General features: G+C 46.2%; 1 protein-coding gene across 1 annotated transcript in view; it reads right to left on the bottom strand.

Annotated features, from left to right (window-relative positions):
- Window positions 1–24589, bottom strand: part of LOC144152758 (fatty-acid amide hydrolase 2-A) — a 31765-nt gene extending 7176 nt beyond the window's left edge. The window contains exons 1-5 of the mRNA XM_077684191.1: window positions 24018–24589; window positions 7030–7249; window positions 3887–4096; window positions 2878–2997; window positions 382–539 (exon numbers count right to left, since the gene is read on the bottom strand). Coding sequence (XP_077540317.1) covers window positions 382–539; window positions 2878–2997; window positions 3887–4096; window positions 7030–7249; window positions 24018–24200 — 891 coding nt within the window. The 5' untranslated portion in view covers window positions 24201–24589. The remainder of the gene's footprint in view (window positions 1–381; window positions 540–2877; window positions 2998–3886; window positions 4097–7029; window positions 7250–24017) is intronic.
- Between the last annotated feature and the right edge of the window lie 951 nt (window positions 24590–25540).

The following is a 25540-nucleotide window of genomic DNA, read 5'->3' on the forward strand; positions in this document are numbered from 1 at the left end:
GTTACTTACGTATATTTTGCCTCAAAAGTACCTACACTTTTCTTTGCGCTAAACAACGGGGAGATGTATGACAAGCGCAAGCGGTTCACGAGTTTTGAGCGCTTATGACTATATAAACCGCTTGGCTTTCGAAACCTCTGTGGGACGCCGCGACGACAGCCGCTACGACGGAACGCCGTGTGGCTCTACTAGGGTCCAGCGAGCGAACTACGACGACAAGGTGAGCCCCTGAAGTGCTCTGCACTTAAAAGCCCAGTTTGTCACTCTAATTGGCAGATGCTTCCCTTTGGATAAAGGCACCACAGATTGCCAGTACAAAAAGAAAGTCCTTCTATTGCAAGCGCAGCAGGATATCGAGCAAACACAGAGGCCAGTTGGTACCTTGGTATCGAAGGGCACCAGGGACTGGCGGGGTCCTGCCATGACAGCCAACATGGGTGCCAAATCCTGGGCATACCGGCACATGGGACCAGCCACAAGGCAAGCATCCAGGGAGTCATCGCGCGCCGGTGGGTACTGGCCCTTGTTCGACACCAACCCTGCAAAAAACGTGTAAAAAAAAAAAAATAATAATAAGACCATTTAAGCTCCAAGGCATGAATGGATAATCTGGCCACCCTGGTGTGCAACAACCTCCCCGTGGTTCAAAAATTTTTTAGGGCACTTAAAGGGACACTGAAGTGATTTGTAAACAATGCGGGATTACGAGCGCGAACTGTAGTCCGGAGTCCCTGGGCCTTGTTTCGACCACTCTGTGCGCGTTTACGCGAATTTATTTAGTAGAAAAATCAATTCGAAAATGCTGTCCTCCTCTCTTTACGCTCGCCCATTTTCTGTGGCGTTTTCGTGTGACGTCAGCAGGAGAGGAGCTGACAATTGGCTGCGCTACTGCACGGCTCGCCGACCTTCCGCGACCGAGTCAGTCGGCCCACCGTTTAGTCCGCCGGCCGCCAACGGGTCGTCGCAATTCGCTCGATCCGTTGAAACTAAGCCACAACACGTTTGGGAATGGAAGAATGCGCCTTTATTTACTTCATTAGTTTGTACACTGTATCTAGCTCCAAGTCAAGGTCGCTTCACACAAGCGCTGCACAAGCGCACATGCGACGCTTCGCTGACTGGTACGCCAGTAGGAAAATATAAGGCCTCTTGAAGGGGGAGAAGAGTGAGCGAAGTCAATATAGGTACTAAGGAAATAAAATCAACTGATATTTTTACCGTACAGCGTAAAACTAGGGTGCGGGAAGCACTTTTTTGCGCTGGGCGAACAAGCAGAGCGGTCAGCAGCACGACTACGCATCTGCGAACGCTTTCCCGTCTACGAAATGCAATTGCTAGACGTGAGCTATTGTGGAAACTCGGGGGACGCTTACTGCACGAGCGTAATACAACAAATAGTCACCTAAGCAACTTGAAATACTAAAACTAAATAAAAGTGTAAACTGGTTATACATTATATACCTTATCTTTTCCATCGCCGCCAGCAGCCGCCTGTGGCCTAGTCGTCTGGGGTGCTAGGTATGTCATCGCAAGTGTTTTGCCAGTCACAAGTTCGAATCGCCGCGGGTACATGCTTTCTTTTTTTTATGAGTTAACTTTTTTGTTTTTCGCCGATGTTTTCTATACTGAGTTCACCATTTTTTGGGCCGCAACGTTCATTGCTCCACGAACTAGTCCACAGAACTCACGCAGGCTGGCACTGCCGCGCTAGCGAGTTCTCGTTGGCGTGCTGTTGCCATAAGCACCGACTGCTTGCGGGCAGTGGGCACAGGCCAGAATCAACAGACCCTTGGCCTGGTGCGAACACGCTTTTTACGATACAGGCATGAGCGAGGCAAGCTCCAAATATGGGGAAAAAGCGCATGCATTTGAACGTCTGCGGGGACGCGGAGGGCGTTCATGCACTGCGTAGGCCTCAGATAGTGAATGCTACGATTCCAAGCCGTCCTGGGAGGCTTATCTTATGCATTTTACAGCCGACAACATGGCAGAAGCGCGCAGTACTACGATAACTGGGATATTGAGAATGCCCATCCAACGACGCCATCGAATGTCAAACATGTTGTTTTACAAAACCGAAACCGAAACCGAAACTTGTGTGATTGCTAACCTTGGGCATCGTCCAATCACGGCGCCCCCTCCTCCCAACGTCACAGCTTAGTTTGTGCGGCCGCCGCAAACCGCGCATGGTAGTTTTTCTTCTTTCGCGCTTTGTAAAATATTTACCGATTTGTCAACCGGATAAACGATGAAAAGTGTGCTAATTTGAGCCAGTCGACACAGTGCAAGCAAAAACGGGAGCTTGACAAATTCACTTCAGTGTCCCTTTAAGTATGTTTACGTGTTTTGTAAGTGAAAGCCTGGCAGTACTCATTATTAAACAACTTATTTACATACACATCGTATATGCGTCTCCGCCCTCACTTTCGTTTTCTTGCTCGCTGCCACGCCGTCTGCGTGGCGGCGAGCGGGCACATAATAGGCGTTTCATTTTTTCAGAAACTTACAATTTTAGTTCAGAAATTATGCAAGAACACATTAAATATAGTAGTTTAATAAAGTTCTTAGCCCCCTTGTTGTGCAAGACTGTCTACTAGGCTGGCCCTTACCCGTACCCCGGTCTTACGACATTTCGCGTGGTCCCTTGAAAGTCGTACTATCGGGGTTCCATTGTACATTTTTTTCCGTTTTAAACCTCGCTTTACTACCATTCATACTGGACCACAATCGCGCCTTGTAGCTCCCCGCTGCCGTGAGAATTGCATGGAGACTTTATGATTGCACTCTGCTCTCGCTGCGCCCACGTGCACGCGCACGAGTAAGGTCTGGGCACTCTTGCAGCACAAGACAAAGCCGAGACAAGCCAAGCGGACCAACCTCTGGTGGGCTTGTGGCCAAAGATGCCGTTGAAAAATGCCGGCATCCGAATGCTGCCCCCGATGTCGGTGCCCACACCAAACACGGAGCCGGCACTGGCAATGATGCAGCCCTCTCCACCTGCAAGGGATACCATGCTACACATTGCACCAATGCCGTACGCTAAGAAAAATTCAGGCAGATCATGCAAAAGTAAACTAAATCAGCATGCACACATGACAAGAACAGCTGAAAGACTTTGGCAGACTGCGCACGGGAGCTAATAGTTCAGCTTGTCTAAGTGTACCACATTTACTTGAATCTAGCATGATATCATTTTTTTAAAAATGTGCGATCGGAAGCTCGTAGACAGACTTAGGACAAGCGTGCAGCAGATGACGAGGATCCATAGAACTGGGGAAATTACTGAAGCCCCTAAAACCTCGCAAATCAACTTAATTTCCCAGTGTCATACAGAGCTTTTCTCGAGGTGGCAAGAGCAACAACTCCACATGGCAAATGCTCTCAGGCTTGCCTGTGCCAGAACTGCTATCACCACTCCAATTACACTCATTAGATCCCCTACCACCATTGTGAGGACGTGTGACCAAGAGAGAGAGGGAGAGAGAAAGCAAAAAGGAGAGAGAAGGGGCGATAGAAGGAGAGAGAGGAGGATGGGAAATAGGGAGATATGGATGGGGAGAAAGGGGGAAGAGCAACAGGGAGATGGAGAGAGGGTGATATGGGGAGAGGGATGGAGATATATAAAGAGGGAGGGAGAGCAATGTGGAGAGGGACAGGGGAGAGAGGAGGGTGGGCAATAGGGAGATAGAGTGAGAGAGATAGAAGGAGGGAGAGCAATGGGGAGAGGGAGGATGGGTGATATGGAAAAGGGGAAAAGGGATGATAGGGAGGGGGTGATAGGAAGAGGGGATGGAGGGCGATAGTGGGAGAGAGGGAGAGATAGAGGGAGGGAGAGAGGGAGATAGGGAGAGATATGGAGAGAGGACCATAGAGAGAGAGAGAGTACCGCTGGATCCCCCGCAGATGCGTCGGCTGTCGTAAGGGTTGTTGGTGCGTCCGTGCAGGTGGTTGTACGACTCCCACCACATGCATAGCTCCGACACGTTGGTCACCGCCAACGGGATGGCCCCTGCCGCCCGCAGCAGGGCCATGGCATCCGCGTCCTGAGGGGCACGGAACCCCCGCCGAAGCACCAGCCCCGAGTCCTGGAGCATGCCTGCAGTAACGGTGTCAGAAACGGTGATCTCTGGTAGACACGTACGCACCCACAGACACCCATCAATGCATCAACTATGCTTTTTGAAAGCGAAAGCTTTCTTGGTGGAACCGATGGCGTCCTGTCAAGAAAATCATGCTATTCCCGAGACGAGCTGGTTGACTGAAAGGCTCTGATGAGATCCTGAGCACACGGCGCGTGTGAAACCAAGCTTCCACAGCGTCAAAACGGTTGCTTAAAAATCACAAAAAATGAATGATTCTAGATAAGACAATACACACATCAATCATGGAGACAGAGTACAACATAGTATACAGTTAAACCTGGACGTAATGAACCTCTATGTAACAAACTCCTGCATTCAATTAAGTTGTTTAATTACCCATTGCCACCCCCACTGAAGCCCATATGATTGTGACCTCCATGTAACGAAGGTATGCAGTGGTTAACTTGATGTAGCGAACTCGCTAAGCTGATCAGTCATTTCCTGCAGTTTTGTTGAAAACGCAGCCGGAGAAATGAACGACTTTGGTGAATACTAGGACTATTCTAAGGAGTCAGAAACTACAAAAACGTCTAGAATTGCCTAAAAAGGAATTTTTCATCATGATGATGATGATGATGGACAGAGGGGCTAGCGTCATCTAGTGGCTAACAAAACAGCCACTTCAAGTTTCGCTTGTGTGGCATGACATCAGGTAGAAAGAGTAACTACACTCCATTTTTTTTTGCCCGCATCGCAAACTACAGTGCATTTCCGCGAGTGAGTGTGGTTCGGTTCGAGACTTTTACTTTTGAGGTGCTAGGCCTACCTGTCCGCTTGTAGTTGCGCGTATCCACTGCTATCTGTGGTGTCGGTTCGTCGGTGATGAGCTCTTGTGCCAGAAAAGGAAAAGTTTTCTTTTCAAAACAGGCTCGCAATTTTAAACGCCGTCTCCGCCGACGAGAAAGAAGAATGTCGCTGCCCGGTACCGCATCCCAGGTAGCAGCCTTTTATTAAGAGTTTCGATTGCGGAAAAGAGCATCAAGTTTGCAAAAAGGCATCCTGTATGCATAGTTTTGGTTCTTGAAACGCGCTAAGGCCCCGAAAAGCGTCAATAGGCAAAAGTGATACTAAAGTTACGTTTCTGAATAGTACATGGGTAAGTGAGCCTGCTTTTTTGGAGCGCCATGTAGTGCCAAACTTGTGCAAAAACAGCAGCCGCAAACGACGGGAGATTTCACTGCGGAATAAATCGTTGAAGGGTGAGTTCATCTTCATTATTACCTAACATTTTGGTTTCATTCTGCTTCCTTCATGCAAGCCTTATCTTGGAACCTGCATGGGACAAAAACCTCCAAGTAACGAAAAAGTGTGAACTTTTGTCAAATTTGCTACTATATCCAGGTTTAATAACTGTACCTTTACCTCATAAACCACGTATCGGCATACATTTAGATCGCTCGTAGATGCATTTACTTGGTGCGTGAACGACGAACCCACGCGAAAAATCGTCACACGAGTTCGTTCTTTGTTTGCGATTTGGGTCTTTGGAGGTTGGATAATCAATTGGACGCAGTTTCAGCGAAGGTGAATATTCTGATGCACTTTCGACGCAGTTTGGATGCGAGAAATCTTTTGTGCTTCTCCATGCAACTTTCTTCAGGAAGGCATGGTAAATTTTATATTTTTGCGAAGGCATGCCAGTTACGCATTGGACAAGTCGCACTGTAGTAATAATCCTATCAGTACACACCACGCAAGGCTTTCGACCCTAAAGTAAGCAGCTGGGGAGCCAGGACGGCGCACGTTAAGGAGCTCGCTGCATTGTTGCACTTGACTGCGCTAAATGTATGGCACACCCAATTTCAAGGTTTTCTGACTGCATTCAAACAACTCTGCATTAACTCCTGATAGGTCGCTTACAATGCTAACTCTAAGAAAACTCAGAGGCACAAGTGGTGGACCAGCTTTCCCGAGTAAAAATCAGTTGTCACAAAATGACAGGTTTCCCTATTCAAAAAAGGGAAAGTTCTCAAAAAGAGAACCCGAATGCAAGAAAACATAAAACAAGGTCTCCAGGCCCTACCATACAAACGAACAGCACTCTAAGTGGTGTCTAGCCTCATAGATCAAATCAGTGGACATTCATCAGCACTACTAGGGCTGTATGGCAATTCTTAAAAGCCAAGAAAGAAAAGGAGAAGGTGGCATTTTCTGTTTCAGCATCATCTTACCCCCCCCAAAACCATAGGAGACAAGTCCCTTTCTCTACCCTTCTTGCAAAGCGTACACACAAATCGAGCCGATTAAAATTTTCACCAATATCGAGCTTAAAGGTCGGATCAATGGCTGGGTTATTCAGAATGCCCGACAGCTGAGCTCTACTCATTTATGCACTGAGGCCTGTTTAACAGGTCCTAGCTTTGTAAGCACAGCAACAGCCATGCCTATTCCTCGCTACTTGTACCAGAAAAGCAAATTATCTACTAAGCTGGTACTTCCGGCGCATGAAAAAAAGACGTGCACAAGCAAGGCGAGGCTAACCACAAACTTCCAACTGAATTTTTATGAATGAGGATGACGCACGCATACGACTAAAAAGACAGAATTCGAGAGATACACAAAGCATTAGAATAAGAAACCAACTGGTTATTCTAATGTTTTGTGCATCTGTTGACTTCAGTCTTTTTAGTCGTATGCATGCGTCATCCTCATACATAAAAATTCAGTTGGAAGTATGCGATTAGCCCTGTCTTGCCTACCTGTGTCTTTTTCTCACACACTGGAAGTACAATTCAGTTTAGTAAAACTTTATTGAAGTTGGGGAAGGGATCAAAGGGAGAAACTTGGGTGGAGTCCTCTTTCCAGGGCCCCACACAAATATGGAACACCAACTAGCCCAAACCCCTGTAGCCAAGCCAAGCCAAGCCAGCAGCACAACGGAGCTAACCCTTGACGGCATAGCAGTCCTTGGTGGTGAGGGGCAGCCCCAGGAAGGGCTTGTCCTTGGCCAGCTGTTCGACGGAGACCGTCCTGGAGGCCACCAGCTGGTCTGCGGCTTCGGCTTCGACTAGAGCCTCTTCCAGCCGGTCCTCCACCACCGCGTTCACCACGGGCTGCACCTCACGGATGCGTTGCATGTACCGCTGAACAAGGTCGACGCTCTTAAGCTGCACAGGGAGGGGAGAACCAAAGACTGAATTTAAAACCTTTGTCCATGCAGGGCAATATTCCTTGGAGTAATTTAATTTATTGCTAAACGAAAGCAAAAATTAGCGAGTCAGTGCACAAAATCCTAGCTCAACCAAATTCAATCACAAATTGTAAATTAAAATTTGCAAAATGGTGAGAAGGATGGCTCAAGGAGTGACGGCCCTGGCCAACAGGCTGCTAGCAGAGTATTGGAACATTCTGCACAGTCCCCAGTGAAAACACTAGCTATGCACATGTCAACGTGCGGGACCTAAAACAGTTTTACATGCCCTGTGTCTTAAAAATCTCTCTCTCTCTCTCTCTCTCTCTCTCTCTCTCTCTCTCTCTCTCTCTCTCTCTCTCTCTCTCTCTCTCTCTCTCTCTCTCTCTCTCTCTCTCTCTCTCTCTCTCTCTCTCTCATGCGCACGCACACACACAGGCAGGCAGACAGACAGACAGACAGAAAATTATATGCACAGAAAAACAAGCTAGACAAGGTTGCCACCACACTTCCTCTTCTGATGATTGCCACGCACAACATGAAAATCACAATAGGCAGCGTGTAAGGAAGGCCTTGGATGCAAGATTTAAGAGCGTCTCTGTTACGCAAATTTCCTTCCTGGAAGACACGAAGCAAACTTCTTTTTCCTCATTCCATACATCGCCTCCCACAGGGCTGGCACGCACAATAGCCCACTCAAAACACAATCGCTGCAGGCCATGTTAACGACGCGTGATTGGGTTTTTCAGTAAACTTCAAAACTTGAAAGGATTCAGTAAGCACAAAAAAGAGAGAAAGCTTCAAGAAAGAAAAAAAAAATCTGCAAGTTTCAGTTTGCGTGGTCACAATGGTATCACGGGGTCTTTTTTCCGCAATGCGCAATTAAGAGGCCATTTGACAATGAGACGTGTACGTGCAAGCAACTCCCTGCCTGTAATTTCCTAAGGCCCCACTTTCCTTTGCAACATGCAATCTGAGGGTCTCAGTTTCTGCAAAAAGCTATATAATTCCAAATGTGCAGAAATAAGCCCGTCTGCCCAGTTTACGGAGAAAATGGAGGTAAGTACAAGACCTACCATAAGTAATGCAATGGCACTGCAACTATATAGAGTCCATGGCAAAATTTTCTAGGCCATGCCAAAAGTTTCAGGGCCCTGAAGACTTCAAAGTACAGCTGGACCCCTTTTTAATTAAGGGACACATACCAAACAGCAGTTTCTGTCTCTTATATGAGAGGCCTCTTACAAGCAGAACACCATGTTTTCGCTTACTGATCAAACCGTAGCTCAATGTAGGCAACCTACAACAAAAATAAGCACAAAAGAACACTACAGCATGTTGCAAAGGGTTTATTATAACTTATGTTTTGCCACCACAATTTATGAAGTGATTCTGAATCTTTGTTTGCTTCATGGCTGTATTTACACTGTTTTTTTACAACAGCTTCTTCAAGCTTTCTCTTTTGCTGTATGCAGAAGAAGAAGCATCGTAGATGCTGAGTCTGCTAGCCTGATGAATACCTAGAGCGCACAGCTTCTTCTGCTGTGTGCTCTGGGTATTCATCACGCTTTCAGGACTCAACATCTGCAATCCTTCTTGACTGGTAGCTATGCGATTGGGAGACGCCACTGTGCGCAACCGGTATTCTTGGCTCTCACAGACGCCCACATGTGCAGCCGCTATCGTACACTTGGCGGTAAGCTTTAATTATACTTCTGTACATTGGGTTTCCATTGCTTGGCTTCTCGTCATCGCTTCATAGCTGACTGAACCACTCCGTGTTTGCTGAAGTTATAATAAATAGTGACTGAACAACGTCTGCCATCCACCTTTGTCTCCACAATGGATGCAACTGCAGTTGGTGGCTGATGGCACCGCATATAAAGTTGAAACATCTGTTATGAGCGAGATTGTTGACCAAAATTCAAGCATAACTTGTCCTTTATGAGAAACTATCCTCTACATCCGATGCCTGCTATAAAAGAGGTCAAATTAATGGGAAAGATGGGGCGGCCAACCATGCGGGTGAATAGTGTCTCTTATACCCGATTTATCTTACATCCTTTGTCTCTTTAACAAGGTCTCTTTAACGATGGTCTCTTATAACGAGGTTCAACTGTAAAAGCTTAACCTTCAAGTGCGACGGAAATATTCTGACAGTAAGAAAGATGCTTCTGCCAGGCTTCTGGCATAAAACATTTCAATCCCACTCAATAGGTAGGCTTGTATTCTGAAAATTTTTGTGGGCTATTAACAGGCGGTATAACTTTTAACAAAGACTGTACACATATGGTGAAGTCTGATTTACAGAAAATGCGTAGTGGCTGAAAGTAAACAGGCTTATATATGCAAGCAGTACAAGGCCCCGTGATCCTGGTGGGGAAAAAAAGCCTGTGGGGATAAAAAAAATTGGCTCCAGTCATTGGTGCCTGAGAGTGTACAAATTGTACCACGAGGTACACATCCATCAAATTACTTCTCACGATTACTTGTGTACGACAAAAAACACGTCAACTTTATAATGGTGCGTACATTTAGAAGCTCATAAAAAACACTGTACATTTTTAAGCTTCTTATCAACGTGACTAAAAATATGATGGTAAAGGGGGATGAAATTATACAATCCACTTGCTACTTTTTGGCCCAGTCTTCCTTGTCCCTCAAAAAATCATACTCATCATGGCTTTTATGCATTTGCACAAGCAACCTTTGCAACCAGAAATCAACTTCTTCAGCTCCATAGGCCAAAGAAAGACAATTCCGTGAAACAGGATCAGAAGCAAAAAAATTGAGATATTCCTCTTGAAGGGTTCTTCTCGGAAACACACTAAACTTAGAAAGTTGTACAGGCAACTTTCGGTGGTTAAAATTAGGATTGCTCAAATGTTCGAAATTTCAAATACGAATCAAACAATTCCTGTAATCCAGTTCCTTTTCATTTATTTATTTAAAGAATTTGATATTTTCAATAATTTTATTTGGCCCAAATGTTCGGTTGTTTGTATACTGCAAATATTCAAGGCTGCATCAGCAGCTAAACCCGCCACAGACTGTTGCTCAACACATTTTAGCTTAAAAACTGAGCCTATGAGACTGAAATCCTGCCGGTATGGCAACGATGGTGACCATGCATGGAAACGGCAAATGCATATACGCTTCCCAACTAAATTTTAACAGCGGAGATAAGCTTTTAGTTCCACCGCGGAGTGTTACCAGAAAACAATCATCATCTGCAAAAGGGAGAGGGTGAAAATGATGGGCCAAGAAGTGTGAGGGGAAGTGGCAAGGAAGCACGCCTCAAGGAAAAAAAATTAAAGCCATTCCACCCAGCATGAAAGGTGTCGGAAGTGCAGAGCAGTGATTCACCATAATGGGCTGTAGCACCGTTATCCCCTTACTGCTACCACCCAATGCAATTCAAATTTCCCGCCTTCACAGTGCTCGCGCGCCCCCTGCCTGAAACTGCACCAGCGGGAGTTCTGTTCTCTTTGTGCATGTTTTTCCTCCCGCATGCGCCGGCATTGCACTGCCACCTCTTTTCGCTTAGTAAAAACCAACCCAACGAGCGTTCCTAACTACGTTTCTAACTAAATGAACGCAGGCACTGCAAGTTGATTACGTATATTTTACCTCAAATGTACCTACAGCTTTCTTTGCGCTAAACAACAGGGAGATATATGACAAGTGCCAGCGGTTCATGCGTCTCGAATGCTTATGACTATATAAACCGCTTGGCTTTCGAAGCCTCTGGGTTACGCCACAATAACAGCGGCTACGACAGAACGCCGTGTGGCTCTACTTGGGTCCAGCGGGCAAGCTATGATGACAAGGCGAGCCCCGAAAGTGCTCTGAACCTAAAAACGTGGTTAAGGAGGTCTCAAGAATCTAACCCAGGGTCTTTATGCCCGTGAAACCGGCAACTTATACCACTGGGCCTCCCCAAAGGCCTGATGAGAGGTACGCAGTTTTTGCAGCAGCAGGGAACAATAACATGTGCAGCCAATTGGAAAGAAAAAAAAAAGGTTGTGTTGGCACACAGTGCGCAACACCTATGAGGAAACAAGGCCAGATAGGAGTTTTCACAAGTTCTCGAGCCAAGTGGGTTAATTTTGAAGTGAAAAAAAAAATAAAATAAAATAGCGGGTAAAAACCATATCTCGCCTTCCCAGGTCACCACATTATGAGACGGGAAGGCAAATGCACACATGGGTTTGGGGAAGCTGGACATAAACAATAAAATGAGAAAATCGATAACCTAACCCCCGAAATTAAGCACAACAGAAAACAATTAAAACATTGCCACCACGTGAAACAAAAAGAGGCGAACCAGGGGTAAAGACGCTTCCTGTGGTCGCAATCTAACCTGAGTCTTTCGCATTATGAAATCGGCTTGTGTGCGATTGCGTTCGTGGCGTCATATCTTTTGCGCGCTGTTTTCCTCACCAGTTCGCGTGCGTTCACGCCTGAAGTGGGGAACACAGGCGCCAAGTTGGCGAAGCCCGTTGCCGCGGGTTCCAGCGCATGCTAATGCGGTACACTTTGGGAGAGATATGAAAGGGTGAGGACAAAAGATCCAGACCTGACTGCCAGTCACGGAGAACTTTCAGCGGCAAGTTCGGAAATCCATGTGAAGAGCAACAGCCGGGTCTTCAACAAAGGGAGAGGGGCCGCCAGCTCTGCTGTTGCTCCACTAGTGCATTGCACCATCAGTGCAAGCTTCGCCAATTTTTTTGGGGTGTACACTGGGTGTACACTGTACACTAGGTGTACAAAATACGACAATTGAGCGAAACAAAGCTCAGCACTTAATTCGGTATTCAAAGCCGGTTTATTTCTTGAGTTGGGGAAGAAATTTTCTTTATTTTTGAAAAATAAACTAATTTAATGTCACTGCGGGCAGGCAGATATGACAGCAAGAAATTTTAACCCATTAATTACCCGCCGCGGTGGCTCAGTGGCTAAGGCGTTGCGCTGCTGAGCACAAGGCCGCGGGTTCGATTCCCAGCCGCAGCGGCCGCTTTTCTGATGGAGGCGAAAAGCAAAAACGCCTGTGTGTTCGAGATTTCGGCGCACGTTAAAGATCCCCAGGCGGTCAAAATTAATCCGGAGCCCTCCACTACGGCGCGCCTCATCACCGCTGCGTCGGCGCGTTAAACCCTACAATCAATCAACCCGTTGATTTTCCACACTCTAGGGTTAGCATTCCAGAAAATAGCACCTCCCTAAATCCTTACTTCCCAGGAGGTAATTTCTAGTTTTTCTGGTCCAAACAGCTTGAACCCACCATCCTTTTTTATTCTGTTAAACGGACTCAAAGCACGCATTTTATTAACTTTTTCGCAAACTGCTGTAGCAGCAAGCAGCTATTCAACGCCTGATTACTGCCAACCGCCTACCTCAGCTGGAACAAAGGATATTAAAAACAAATGCATAGTGGATCTTGCACTGCTGCCTCACAGTACAAATAAGCCTGATAAGCACCTTATCTAGTATCAGCCACCTGCCATATTGTTGAACAGCTTGCTAGATACTGCAAAATTACTTTTTATGACTCATTCCGATTGTTGTACCGACAAGCGAAACACTATCAGCGACACTGTGCAAACGTACGTGCGTTGCAGAATCCAAGAACCTAACAGCAGCAGCCAACTGAGATGGAACACAGAGGGGTAAAAGTTGACAGCGGAACCAATAAATTCACAAGAGTGTCTAGTTTCCGCCCCACTCCTTTCCTTTGTCAGCAGCTGATAACAGACGCTCTTGTAGCTATAGTCACCTGTGTGAGCGTGAGTTGACCTAGCAGCGCCCGATAAGGCTTTACAGGTTGCCCATGTAGCCAAGTGCATTTGCACTTAAAGCAATGTGAAAGGAGAACGAACAGAAAGTGGGTATTTTCCTGCGGAAAGGTAGCTGTCAGCTCTCGCTTGTAGCCAATCAGCAAGGCTCACCCAGCACAGCAAGTGCTTCTAATTAAACGATGCGATACCTTCCGATCTCTTTTTCAAAAAGCTAAGACGTCCCTCAACACTGAGACTAACAATGTGCAAAGCAACGTCAAAATCTTTGCGTCGAGCTGTGTGTAGTCATTGTTAACATCAGCTAAGTCAAGATATATCAACACATGCACAGCGTCCACCTTCAGTCATGCAGTCAAACTGCTACGAGGGAATTTGCATGCTCCAGTCGAATTCCACAGGCCTGGATTCAAATCCTATCCAGACCAAAATTTACCCAATTTTCTCTCCGACTCAATTTTTTTATTTTTATTCTCTTCGCACCATTGGCTGTTTCAGGAGCCATTTCACTGCTGCAGATGCGAACACTGGCTTTTCCACTCCATAGGCCACTGAATGCTCTCGCATTAAAAACAAAACAACAAGGAAAAACAGTAAGGCAGCTAGCTGGTGCAATGCCTTCCCTGTCTCTTCTCCCTCACACTTTCAGTGCCAATACGTATACAGTTAAACGTGGATGTAACGAACCTCTATGCAACTAATTCCTGTATTTAAAGAAGTTTTTAAGTTTTTCAATTCCCTATTGCTAGCCCCATTGAAGACCATGTGTTCGCGACCTCGATGTAACGAAGGCGTTGTGACGGCTAACCTCGAGGTAACGATTTCGCTGCGCTGATAGTCATTGTTTTTTGCCCTTTTTCTGAAAAATCTGCGGAGGAAATGTACTGATTTAGCGAATTTCGCCCGCACCTAAAACTACCGTGTGTTTTCACGTGCGAGTGCGGTGCTGGTTAGGTGCTAGGCCTGTTTGTTGGCGTGTAGTCACACAACAACTCTCCCGCTATCTGTGGTTTTGGTTTTTCGGTGATGAGCTCTGCTGCCTGAAAACGAAAAGTTGTGTATTTTCAAGATAAGCTCACAATTTTAAATGCCGCCTCTGCCTGGTACAGTGTGCCTGAGCAATCACCCTCTCAACAATTTTGAGTGCAGAAAAGAGCATCAAATTCACGAAAAAGCGCTCCTTCATCATAAGCTTGGTTCTTGAAACGCGTTAAGGCACCAAAAAGTGTCGAAAGGCAACATCGATACGTAAGTTACGTTTGTGAATGTGGGGGTAGGTGACCTGGCTTGTTTGGAAGTAGTTACAAAGCTCTTGGGAAAGCAGCAGGCGCAAATGATGCAGTTTTTCACTGTGAAATAAGTCCTTCACGGGAAAGTTCACCATCAGTGATGTCAAGCATTTTGGTTTCATTTCTGCTTCAATCACGCGAGCCTTAACTCGAAACCTGCATGTAACAAAAAATTGCGAATTTTTGTCAACCTCGTTATATCCAGGTTTAACTGTGCCGCATTTTCACCTGTATAACCCGCACCCAAAAATGTGTCAATTTCAAGGGTTAACTAGAGGTGCGGATTATACTGCAGATTATTATGCGAATTTAATCCGGATTCCTGTAGGGGTGCGTGCGTGCGTGCGTGTGTGTGTGTGTGTGTGTGTGTGTGTGTTATATGCGAGGTATTTCCTTCGGTGCAGCTTCACGGCAATGAGCGTTATGCTGTGAGGCCCCTTCAGAAGCAATATCGACTAAGCCACTCTTATCGCACTGATAGCGCTCATTTTTCACACACAGCTCAAGAAAATAATAGAAAAAAAACATTGGGCAAGTGAACTAGTGTTTTTTGCAAAGCAAAAGTAAATAGTGCGAGTGCCAATACTCAAAAACACTGTTGAATTTTGTTGGAAATGAGATGGTGGCTTCTGCCGCACCACTGGTCTATGTTTTGATGCTTAATTTAAGGTACACTGTTTCTAACTTTTACCTTTTCGTTGTATAATAATTTTATTCTGCATTCATACATGAATGATAGGTGGTGACATCTCTTGGATGTTTCATTGAATAGACCATCTAGCCTCTTTGTGTTTCATTGAACAGATCATTCAAAGCACACTTCAAGTGTTTTTACGCTGAATGGATGGCTGCAGGCCGACTGGCCGCCTCCGTAGGCCTGATGCTGCGCTGTTTTGTAAGTAAATCATCAAGGCATGGAAGGCAATTCCAATTGAAATGGTTCACAAGAGCTTCAACAAATGCTGTGTTACAAACAGCATGAAGGGAACTGAAGATGATTTTGTGCATGACAGTGACAACTACAGCCCACGCAATAGCTTTAGCGAGGGCAGTGACACTGAGTGACTGTGGCTAGGCCGTGCAGAAAATGTATTCAATATGCAAAATATGATTTTTTTTTTTTGCTTCAACAAATGTGCTGTGTTGTTTTAGTAGCTCTGGACCAGCCTTTCCAGTATATAATGGGCAGGCAATATGCGGGGATAGTCATTACTTTCTTTTTATTCGTGGACTGAAAGTGGGGGTGCAGTTTATATGCAGGGGCAGATTATACGCACAAAAATACGGTATTCCTTCTAAGTAATTACCATGCCCGCTGAGCACATAGCTTCAGGTGATATACCCACCCTTTGCCCTTGCTGGACTGAGCGGGAAAAGCCAGCAAGTTGCTTGCATAGCTGGGTTTTTGAAACATCTTGCACACACGCTTGCCTTGCTTGTATTCTTGTCTTTTTCCTGTTTGCTTTCAAAATTTCTCTGTGTGCTTTCTCGTCTGGCCCGGCTTTTCAGCAAATATCCCTTCCCACACTCCCTGCACCACGGCTTGCTGCTTAATCTTCATCATGCCAGCCAGCACGCTCCTTTTTTCCTTCAGTAAAGTGAACTTTGGTCCTGAAGGTGTCACTCTGTTTTATGAATGGTACAGAAATGACCGCACGTTGTGCCGCCTACTGGATTCCTACTAGTGAAACTCTTCTGACCAACTTCAAAAAAATGACCTGCCATTCGAACTTTGTGGCCTTGAGGTAGAACTCTCTAGTTCCCATTGCAACTGCCTGTTGTTCAAGCACCCGCGGGCCTACGTTTTCGTTTTCTTTTTTCAAATCAAGTGATCTTTACGGAAAAAATTCTACGGAAAAAAATTTTAGGGAAAGTGTCAATGCGAGCTAGTCGGTATGCCATCAATGAATTCAGTTTAAGCGCAAAGCACATTTTCAGGAAAAAAAAAGGGGGACTTTGACACGACAGAGACGATCAGTACTAATCAATGCTTGCACCTGTTATTTTCACAGATAACAATGGTTCAGTACGTTTTAGATTGCTTCAGATGCAGTGTGCAGCCTAAGTGATCCAGTACTTCCACTTCTTGAAACACAATAACAGGTAATGAACATGTTCTTTCTTTCCCATGCTCAAGACAACGCTAAATGCCTTACACCTTCAAGCCGCTGCTCGGACTGCAAGGCCTGGCATAGGAGAAGTGAAAAAGTCAGGTTACCCAACAAGTACATAGCGCACCGATGTTTCTGGTTCTGATCCTTCAGACATAAATAAAAAAGAGGTTGAAATGCTTTGCAGTACCTGCCTGGAAATTCAGTGTGTTCAGTTCTGTTTTTGCTAAATATTTATCAAATCAGTTTCCAGTTTTCGTTAGTCTGACATGACACATTACTGCATGGAATTTGCATTCTTGAACGCAGTATACAACTATTGCGTCTGCAACCAACATAAAAATACTGGAGTTAAGGTGCTACAATTGTTACACCACAGTGGAGCTACACAGCTAAGTTCCAGCAGCTCAGCAATTTCACTTAGATGCGCGGTTTAGTGTGTTCCTTATAGTAAAAATTCATTAGTGTTCTTTTGTATATTACTAAGTTTGACATGTATAACATTGCATTACCTGTTATTCTATTTGTCTTCTTTGTTTTTTTCCCTCATCAAGTCCGCCCTAAATATACTACTTATTTTGTATTTGCTATGCTGTCAATGTTTTTTCATAAATTATATTACTACTCTGCAATACATATAGCTCTATATGCTACTGTATTATACGATTTTAGCTGCTTTCACTGTGTTTTATTCTTTTACGTAATAATTAACCGAGGGTCCCCATGCAGTGTCGACTATGGGACCCTCGTCTGCATAATTCTGCTTTGTTACCTTCATCTTCTTGTAAGATTGAATAAACTACTTCTTCAAGAAGCAACAAATTTATCTGCCACATCTAATAACTCCATTCAACAATACCTTTAACAACTCAAGGCTCTGAAAACACGTCCCTAGCAGCTGCAAAGAGGTGCGGCAGACCTTTACGCCATCCCCCACCAACTCGCATTAGAGGGATTGAATCAGCGAAGATCACCAATCAGGATGTCCATCACATAACGTCGGGGATCTGATTCACCACTGTCTCCAACGCCGCAACGTCACAGACCTAAATCAGTTAAGTGCCCTTGCCATCTCCCCCGCATTCTGATGAAATGACCTCCAAGAACCGATCTCTTGGCCAACCTTTCTGCTTGTTTTAGTTGAAAACACCTACCTTCACAGATTCTACCAGAGGAGATATCAAATCTCACCCAGCCATACCTGCGCTAAAAACCTGTTCTGAAAGCACTCAACGCAGCAGGATAAAAGTGAGTGCTTGGCAATTTGCTGCCCTATAGCCCCTTTTCAAAAAAAGAAAGAAAACTTCAGGTCATTTTTCTTTTATTTAAGTTGCTTCGATCGTTGAAATAGGGATTAAATAAACACCACAGGGGCTTGTAAGGGGTCACAAATTAAGCTCCGCCAAGGAACCCAAAAAAATAAAAGGCTCAACCAGAACAAACGGCAGAAGAGAAGGTTTACACACAAGCATATCGCAGATGCGATCTCTGAATTAAAATCCAGGACAGTGTAATCATCCGGAGTGGTAAATTTGTTCTTTTGTGTGCATGACTTAACCTCATCTGGAATCATACAGGAAGCCAAACACGCACAACTCTCACCACACAGTAGAAAAAAATAGGGCAGCGACGCGCAGGTGTTCAGACAGGCTGCATCCAAAACAAACACTTTTCCTTGTGCCGTGACTTTGGCCAAATTTGCTATGCCTGATGGCAGTGAAGCGTACCTACTACGAAAACAACGCCCGATCGGGACCACTTTCATATAACTATGAAAAAATAAACATTAAATACGTATTCAATGAAACTGTGAAGGGATTATGCTTTACGAAGAGGGGAACAGCGCAACACAGACGAAGCACAAGAAGAAGAAAGTGACAACCACGAGCGCTGCAACTATGCTTTATGTTTGAACAGACAAAAGAGAGCAGTCAGCCCCCTTTTAACTGAAAACAACTCCCATTTTGCTGTTTTTGTTACATTCATTTGATTTAGGGGCGTGTGTAGGGACTGATGAGCTGCATTTGAGCAAGTAAGGCTTTCGAGAGTCTGATTAGCTTGCACCCAAAAATTGTTCACGAACGAAGTGACACACAGTTTGACACGGGTATGAACTCTGAGCTCCAAAACGGTGAAGTGATTTTTAACAGCGTCCACAACTGTCTTCAACGTTCCTAGCTCTAGCGTTGCTTGAACAACACGTACTACTCAAAAGTAGCTATTCGGGCGTATTGACAGCACAATTCAAGTGAGGACAGTAGCAGAACATCTGTAGGCAGAAGTAGAAAAAAAGTAGAACACAAGCACTTCTGTGTGTCACGTTTTCACTTCGTCTACATCCCAGCTGCGATTTTTTTTTTTTTTTGATAATTATGATGGATTGCTGCAATGTCACAGTATACACGGCCAGCACAGTGAGGTCCCTCAGAATGCGGAAAACGCAGGGTGCAAGAAGGTGGCCTTGAGGCAGCAGCTTCAAAGCAAGCAGTTGGATTTTCGCCAACCCTCAGCGCATCCTCGCAAGTTACGCAACGTTCTCAGTAGTTGCGCTATGTGCCAAGCATGCCTGTAGGTTAAAGCCATTAAAACACATATGTTATCACAGCACTGAAGAACTAGCCTTCGGTAAAGTTCCATTCCAGCCACTAAAGCCAGCTGTTTTCTTATAGCCAAAAAAATGCAAGAAATGTTAAGTAACCAGCAAATTTCGCGCTACAGTGACATAATAGAGAGTTTTAGCATAGCGGCTAGCGGAGGCTGACGCTGCTACGGTGGCGGGTTACCGGGACCCGACCGCGCATGCGCGCGCAGGGAGTGCGAGGAAGTTGCCCCTCAGTGAAGAGAAGGCGCGGGCAGGGCGAAGGCCGGCCGGCGGAACTACCGTATTTACCCGATTCTAACGCGCTCCCGATTTTCCTGGCAAAAAAACCGAAAAAACTTGCACCTGCGATTGTAACGCCCATGGAACTTTGTGACCCAGACAAACGAATGCCAGAGAAGTGGGCGATTTATTTCCCGAAGTAATCTCACTCATCTCACTCCTTGTCGCTCTCCGCTGACCACAACATCTCGGCCTCGGTGCCTTCAAGCGCGTTCGCGATGCCACACTTCTGAACGAACGTTCAACCATGGTCTATGGGATCATGGCCCACGCCTCGCACGCCCATCCCGAGAGCTTCTCCAGAGGTGCACGCTTCAGCCGACCGCTCGTTTTGAACGCGTGGGCGTCGCTGCTGCCATTGCTGTTATCAAGCGCGCAAGTGAAACGATTTGACGATTTGTGTGAACATAGCCTAGGCGCCAGGCTTGCTGCGTCCGAAAAATCGTTGCTAAAAGCTTTGGCGCCATCTTGAAATGGCGATGGCGATGGGTGGGGCAAAATTTACGCTGTTTCGGCAGTTCCGGCTTTGTATCCGATTCTAACGCGCATGCGATTTTTCGGCCTTTTTTTTTCGAAAAAAAAGTGCGCGTTAGAATCGAGTAAATACGGTAATCCCCCCACCGGAACGAATTTTTCACCTTCCCAGTCGGCCCCGCTACCCGCCGCCGTAGCGTTAGCGGACGGTACCCGGTATGCTAAAACTCTCTAATACAGGAATGGTGGAATACTCTGTGCTTTTTGTATTTTTCGGCCCACTACTTTCGCTTAAAAACTCGTGTAACCTTGTACTTATCATGCCACTCCTGCTTGGCCTTTGTAAACGGACGCGGCGCGATATGGGCCTGCACCAAAACCGTAAAGCCTCCTCGATTGCCCGAGACGCGATGCGGCGCTCGATTTTCCCATGTATTCCCAAGGGACTTCTAGTATTCTAGTTCACTATACTTCCGGTCCGAACGCAGTCCTCGGACTGCCCGCGGAACCAGGACTGGTAAATCAAATTTTTGATTTACCAGGACTGGTAAATCGAAAAGACCCACTAATAAGTATACATGCCTCCTCAATTTACCAGTCCTGGATCCCTGGACGGTCCGTGGGCAGTCCGAGGACTGCGTTCGGACCGGAAGTCCAATGAGAATACATGGGAAAATCGAGCGCCGGATCGCATCTCGGGCAGTCCACGGACTATCCGGGACTGATAATCGAGGCGGCCCAGAGTGTTCGAAACTAGTCATGTTTCTTGGCAATGACCTAGGACCGTAGGACGGCAGCCGCCAATCGCACAAACAGGGTGACGTCATAAACGAATCTAATATCTTCATTATTTTCTTGAAGTTCCCGATAAAATCGGCGTCCCTGTTATCGGGACAAAGCAGCTAGTTTTTTTTAAGGAGCCAAACTCTTTGTGGCAACTTTAAAACAAATTTACCCAATGACGATTCAATATTTCGCTAAAAAAATGAAGGGTGCACGCAGAAGAATAACGTCAAATTGCATTGCGAATGTTCACAGCAGTGCTTTCATCGAACGACAAACTTCAAGGGACCAAGCAAAATGGAAGTAAATACTTCACGTGAGAACATTTCAGAGAAGGGATGTCAACACCTTCAACTGATGTCTGTTCAAGTAAACCTTTTTTTCTTCTCAATCACTCACATGTAGCTCACTTTACAGAAGGGGTAATGAAAAAAAGACAGTGATGCAGCTGGTTGGTATGGAGAGACAAGAGCGGGTAAGCGGCAGACAAAGCAGGGCTAAAATTTGCACATTTAATCAACGTCCAGGCAAGTAGAACGGAGAGACAGGTTCGGCTGCACAGCTAGCTACCAGCCGTCCTCATTTGCACCTCACAACAGCTGTAGAAACGGGTGACAAAATATCACCAACGTAATTATTGTCAATAGGGCAGGCAATCTGCTGTTAAACATGCATGCAGCCATTCTTTTCAGAACGCGCGACTTTTCATGAAAAGTCATGCGTTATGGATGCAGTTGCCTGCAGCTCTGCATCCATAAAAAATAAAAAGAAAACAACTGTCTGGGCATTGCAAAAGAGTACTGTTCCCCAGCACACGTACCCATATTGGAGCGCATCTAGTACCTCTACAGTTAATTTTAAATGCAAGAACACTCCTTCGTAATTCACCCTCTTAAAGGGACCCTGCAACACCTTTTCTGACTTTTTTCTAAATCTTAAATGCTTTCAGAACGTACGTTGTACACAAACAGATCCAGTACTTTAAATAGGGGTTCACAAAGTACCTCAGCCAAAAATCCAACAGATAACTTGGAAACCTGTTCAAAAACTTTTTTCTCCCTTTCCAGTCCGGACTTTTTTGAGCGCTCAACTTACGCCATCACAGCAATGTAGCGGACAGTTCTGCTGCGACAAGCTAATCACACACTGCCGCTTTGTGCTGTTGATAAGCATTGGTGGTGAGCGCGGCCACGGGCAGCGCTGGAAAGCACGTCTCCGTAGAATTCCTGTATATAGCTCCCAGGAACTCTGTATAGCTATAATACAGGAACTCTACGTTTCCGTGTTTCTCGCATCTGTCGTCTGCTTCACGCGGGCTCGCTCTCCCTGCTGTTCCTTTGCGCCCGGTTGACTTTGGTGCTTGTCCGCACCAGATTTTGTGTATGCGTAACTATTTATCATAACAATAGACTTAAAGCCGTATACACTAGCTCAGGGCGTGATTTAAAGTATAGTTTTTGAAATACCACTCCGGAAGAAACATTGCCCGCGTCGCCCCGTTTGATCCTTGCGGAGCCGGTCCTGTGCACTTTGAGGAGGCCAGGTTTACCAGAAAAGACAATCATTGTGAAGCTGCAGTTTCATTATTATCGTGCAGTTTTTAATGTGGTTTGCAATAATCAAATGTCAAGTACTGTCAGGGGTAATTAAGTGTCTGGTAGCAGTTTTTATTGACTGACAAACTTGTCCCGAATGGTTCAAAATGAACAAACCAGTTCTGCTTACCAAAGAACCTACACAACACCTATGTAAAAGAGGCGGTGTATTAGACACTGCCAATTAACTATCTCAATTTAATTGTATACAAATCACATATAATTCAATCTATGTACAAAATTTCAACGTAACGTACGTAGCAGGCAGTGTAGTGTATATCTCTTAAAGTCTTCACAAAACCACCGCAACACCAACTGCCACTGCTGAGGGCTCGGAAAACGAAAAACTCACAACTTAAAAATAACCAGTCCCAAAAAGAAACAGCCCGAGGCAGTATGTGAACTATCAGATTTCCTTCCCCCCTGCATATACCCTTGACAGCCACCTCCTCCCCCGCCCAAATTGCCCAGCAGCGCTGCTAGCTATCCTTGAACGCGTTTCCACATCTCCCAAACACGTCACCCCGCCGAAAGGGTTGTCTTCACCGTTGAAGGCGCCGGTCAGAAAAAGACCGACAACAAGAACGACCTAGTCTACGTTCTCGCCGGCCCTGGGACCCCGCAATTAGCATTTCAGGTTTGTATCCGCCGCCGTAAAGTATTTCCAAGGTCGGATGCGGTGGTTGCCGCCACTGTTTTGGCGGCGTCCGCTGCCCCTTTCCACAAGGCCGCTTCTCTTTGCATTTTCATTTCCCCCACACGTTTCCGCTCTTTCACGCCTTCTCGGGCGCGCACGCGAGGCGAAACGAGTGTGTTCGCGGATGAGAGCGCACCGCGCGCGGTGTGCGCTGGTGCGTGTTAAAAGGATTCATACATACATATCGAGTGGCGCGCGACTAGATTTCCTCAAGTGAAACGTACGCTGACAGGGGACCTTCGCGAACGCTCCTCCAACGACACATGTTCGAGGAATCAGCGGTTTCGAAAGACCCCGCCAAGGCAGCAAGCTGCGCAATAAACGGGGGCTATTAATACGCCACCGCGCCATTAATTCGACGTCGTTTTCCTCAATTCGACGTCCGCCGTCGTCGGAACGAAGGCATGCCGTTTAAAATTTCAGTTCACGGCGAACCAGCGACAACACGACACACGTAGTTTGTCGGTGATCCGCAGATGCATGCACACCAACACAGCGAGCACGCGGTAACTACGGACAATGGCCCCACGGGACGTTTGTTTACCCAAGAGTACGGAGAGCGTATGCGCGCTCGCGCGTCTTTCACCGATGACTCCGCGCGGAGGCGAAACAATGCAACGCTGAATCAACGTAACGTCCGCGCGACTGCGCGGACTTGAAACCTTGCCGCGATTACACATTCCGTTCCGGGAACCCGTTCGTCGCTGCGATACGGCTATCATATGAAGCGACAACGCCGTAGCTGGCGCAATATGGGCGGCGCGCTCAAGGCGGGAGACGACAACAGCTATCTCAGCTGCCAACCTAATGAACGCCTTCTCTGTGTGCGATTCACCAGCTGATACGCACGACGGACATGCACGTTGGCCCAGCTGCCGAGCCAGGGCGTGTTTGGCGGCAAAGCCACCACTACGTCGACGGCAAAACGGCGGCCGCTCTTTGCTGGCACGATGCTGTTATTGGGATCATCGCGCGGTAGTTTTCTCGGGATCACGATACATATATTGAATTTAAAAACGGCACGAAGTCTATCGGTTCGCAGTTTGTTAACCGCGTCGCACCACGGCCGCGCCAACAAAGAAACGGCACGGTTCGCAGTCGAAAACGAAAGTGATCTCACCTTTCCAGTTCTGATCTCTTCGGCGAGGACCGTTGCTGGTTTTAGCAGTATGTCATCGGTGATCGGAGGTAGACGCTTCGGCTTGCCATGCATGAAGGCAAAGAGGGATGTCAGGAAGAATTCGTTCAGCATTTTCACGTAACGAAGGGCGATCAAGAAACATTTCAGGGCCAACTTCTTCATCGCGGCGGCCGTTGCGTTGAGTCGTCAATGGATAAAAACGTCCTGTCGACAGACGATAAACGCACGAAGCCCAGCACCGGGCAAAGTTCATACGCCGAGGACACAGAAATTTCGCTTCGTGACAACGGTCGTTCTCGCCGACAACTCGAGAAGTCGTCGGCACAGATGGCGGTAACCTGTCCGAGGCGCAGCGCGACGTTTTTCCTGACGCCGTATCCGGACCCCGGCAACCGGCGCTAGCTGTGAACGCCTGTCCCGTGCTTGGGCATCTGCCGCCGTTTAGCGCTGCATCTGATGCCGCTGCGGTCCGCTGCGTTGGAGCGCGTGCTTGGGCGAGAGGAAACGGAGACAACGCAGGCCGGCGGCGAGAGAAAACGCCATTTGCCGCCGCGCGTGACCTTGGGGCCGTTCGATTCACTCACGATATGCAAGCGATCCACCGTGACGTCACAACAGCAAAGCGGGAAACTATTTTGAGTTTTAAACGCTTAAAAGCGACGCACGAAATATTTTAATAAATAGTAAAGCACTCCTCGGTTGAAATATTTTTTTTTTCAGTGAGCTAGCTACACTGCAAAAGACAAAAACACGTTTTTTTCTTTTTTGTTTATAGCTATAAATTTCTATGGTTTAGTGCTGCAAATTTAAACAGTGCTCCCGCCAGAGTTACTGGATCTGTGCTCCCGCGTCCGCCTCAGCGCCGTTACGAGAGATTTGGAACTGTGCACGGAATCAAAACCGCAACAGCCTATGCTAATATAGTTATTTTGCTTTTGACGTGTTTACGTACATTTTCCTGCACACAATATTTATTTCTTTTTGCTTCTTTTTAGCGCCCTTCTTTCCAAAACCCGCCAACCACGAAAGTTGGCAAATCTGACACAAATCTAACGAGTATGACATTTTACCAAGCTAATTTTTTATATTTCCGTAAAAGAATGATAGCCGTAAATGGGTAAATCAACTTGCGGCACGGCCATATAGTTTATGCATGATTACCATGGGGAATACTCAATCTCCTCCGTTGAGTAAATACTTGAAATTTATTACTCCAGGAATGATTGGGCCAGATCAACATTGGGAACATTGGGCCAGATCAAAATTGACTCCTGCACTGCGAGTGATACCCCTCCAAAAAAAAAAAAGGCTTTACAGTCTAGTCCACTTATATAACAATATCCGAGTACCAAGGAAATCCCATCGTTATAACCGATAATTGTTATAAGCAGGTTGCGAAATAACAAGACGAAACAGAGCTCAAAACATTTTATTCGCATGCCAGTGAGGCCGTACTAATTAGCAGAAAAGAAGCCACAGTCGGTCACCTTTGTTTGCCGCGT

The sequence above is a fragment of the Haemaphysalis longicornis genome, unplaced genomic scaffold, assembly GCF_048455015.1.
Source record: "Haemaphysalis longicornis isolate Haplotype H1 unplaced genomic scaffold, Haemaphysalis longicornis Haplotype H1 scaffold_9, whole genome shotgun sequence".
Classification (NCBI taxonomy): Eukaryota; Metazoa; Arthropoda; class Arachnida; order Ixodida; family Ixodidae; genus Haemaphysalis; species Haemaphysalis longicornis.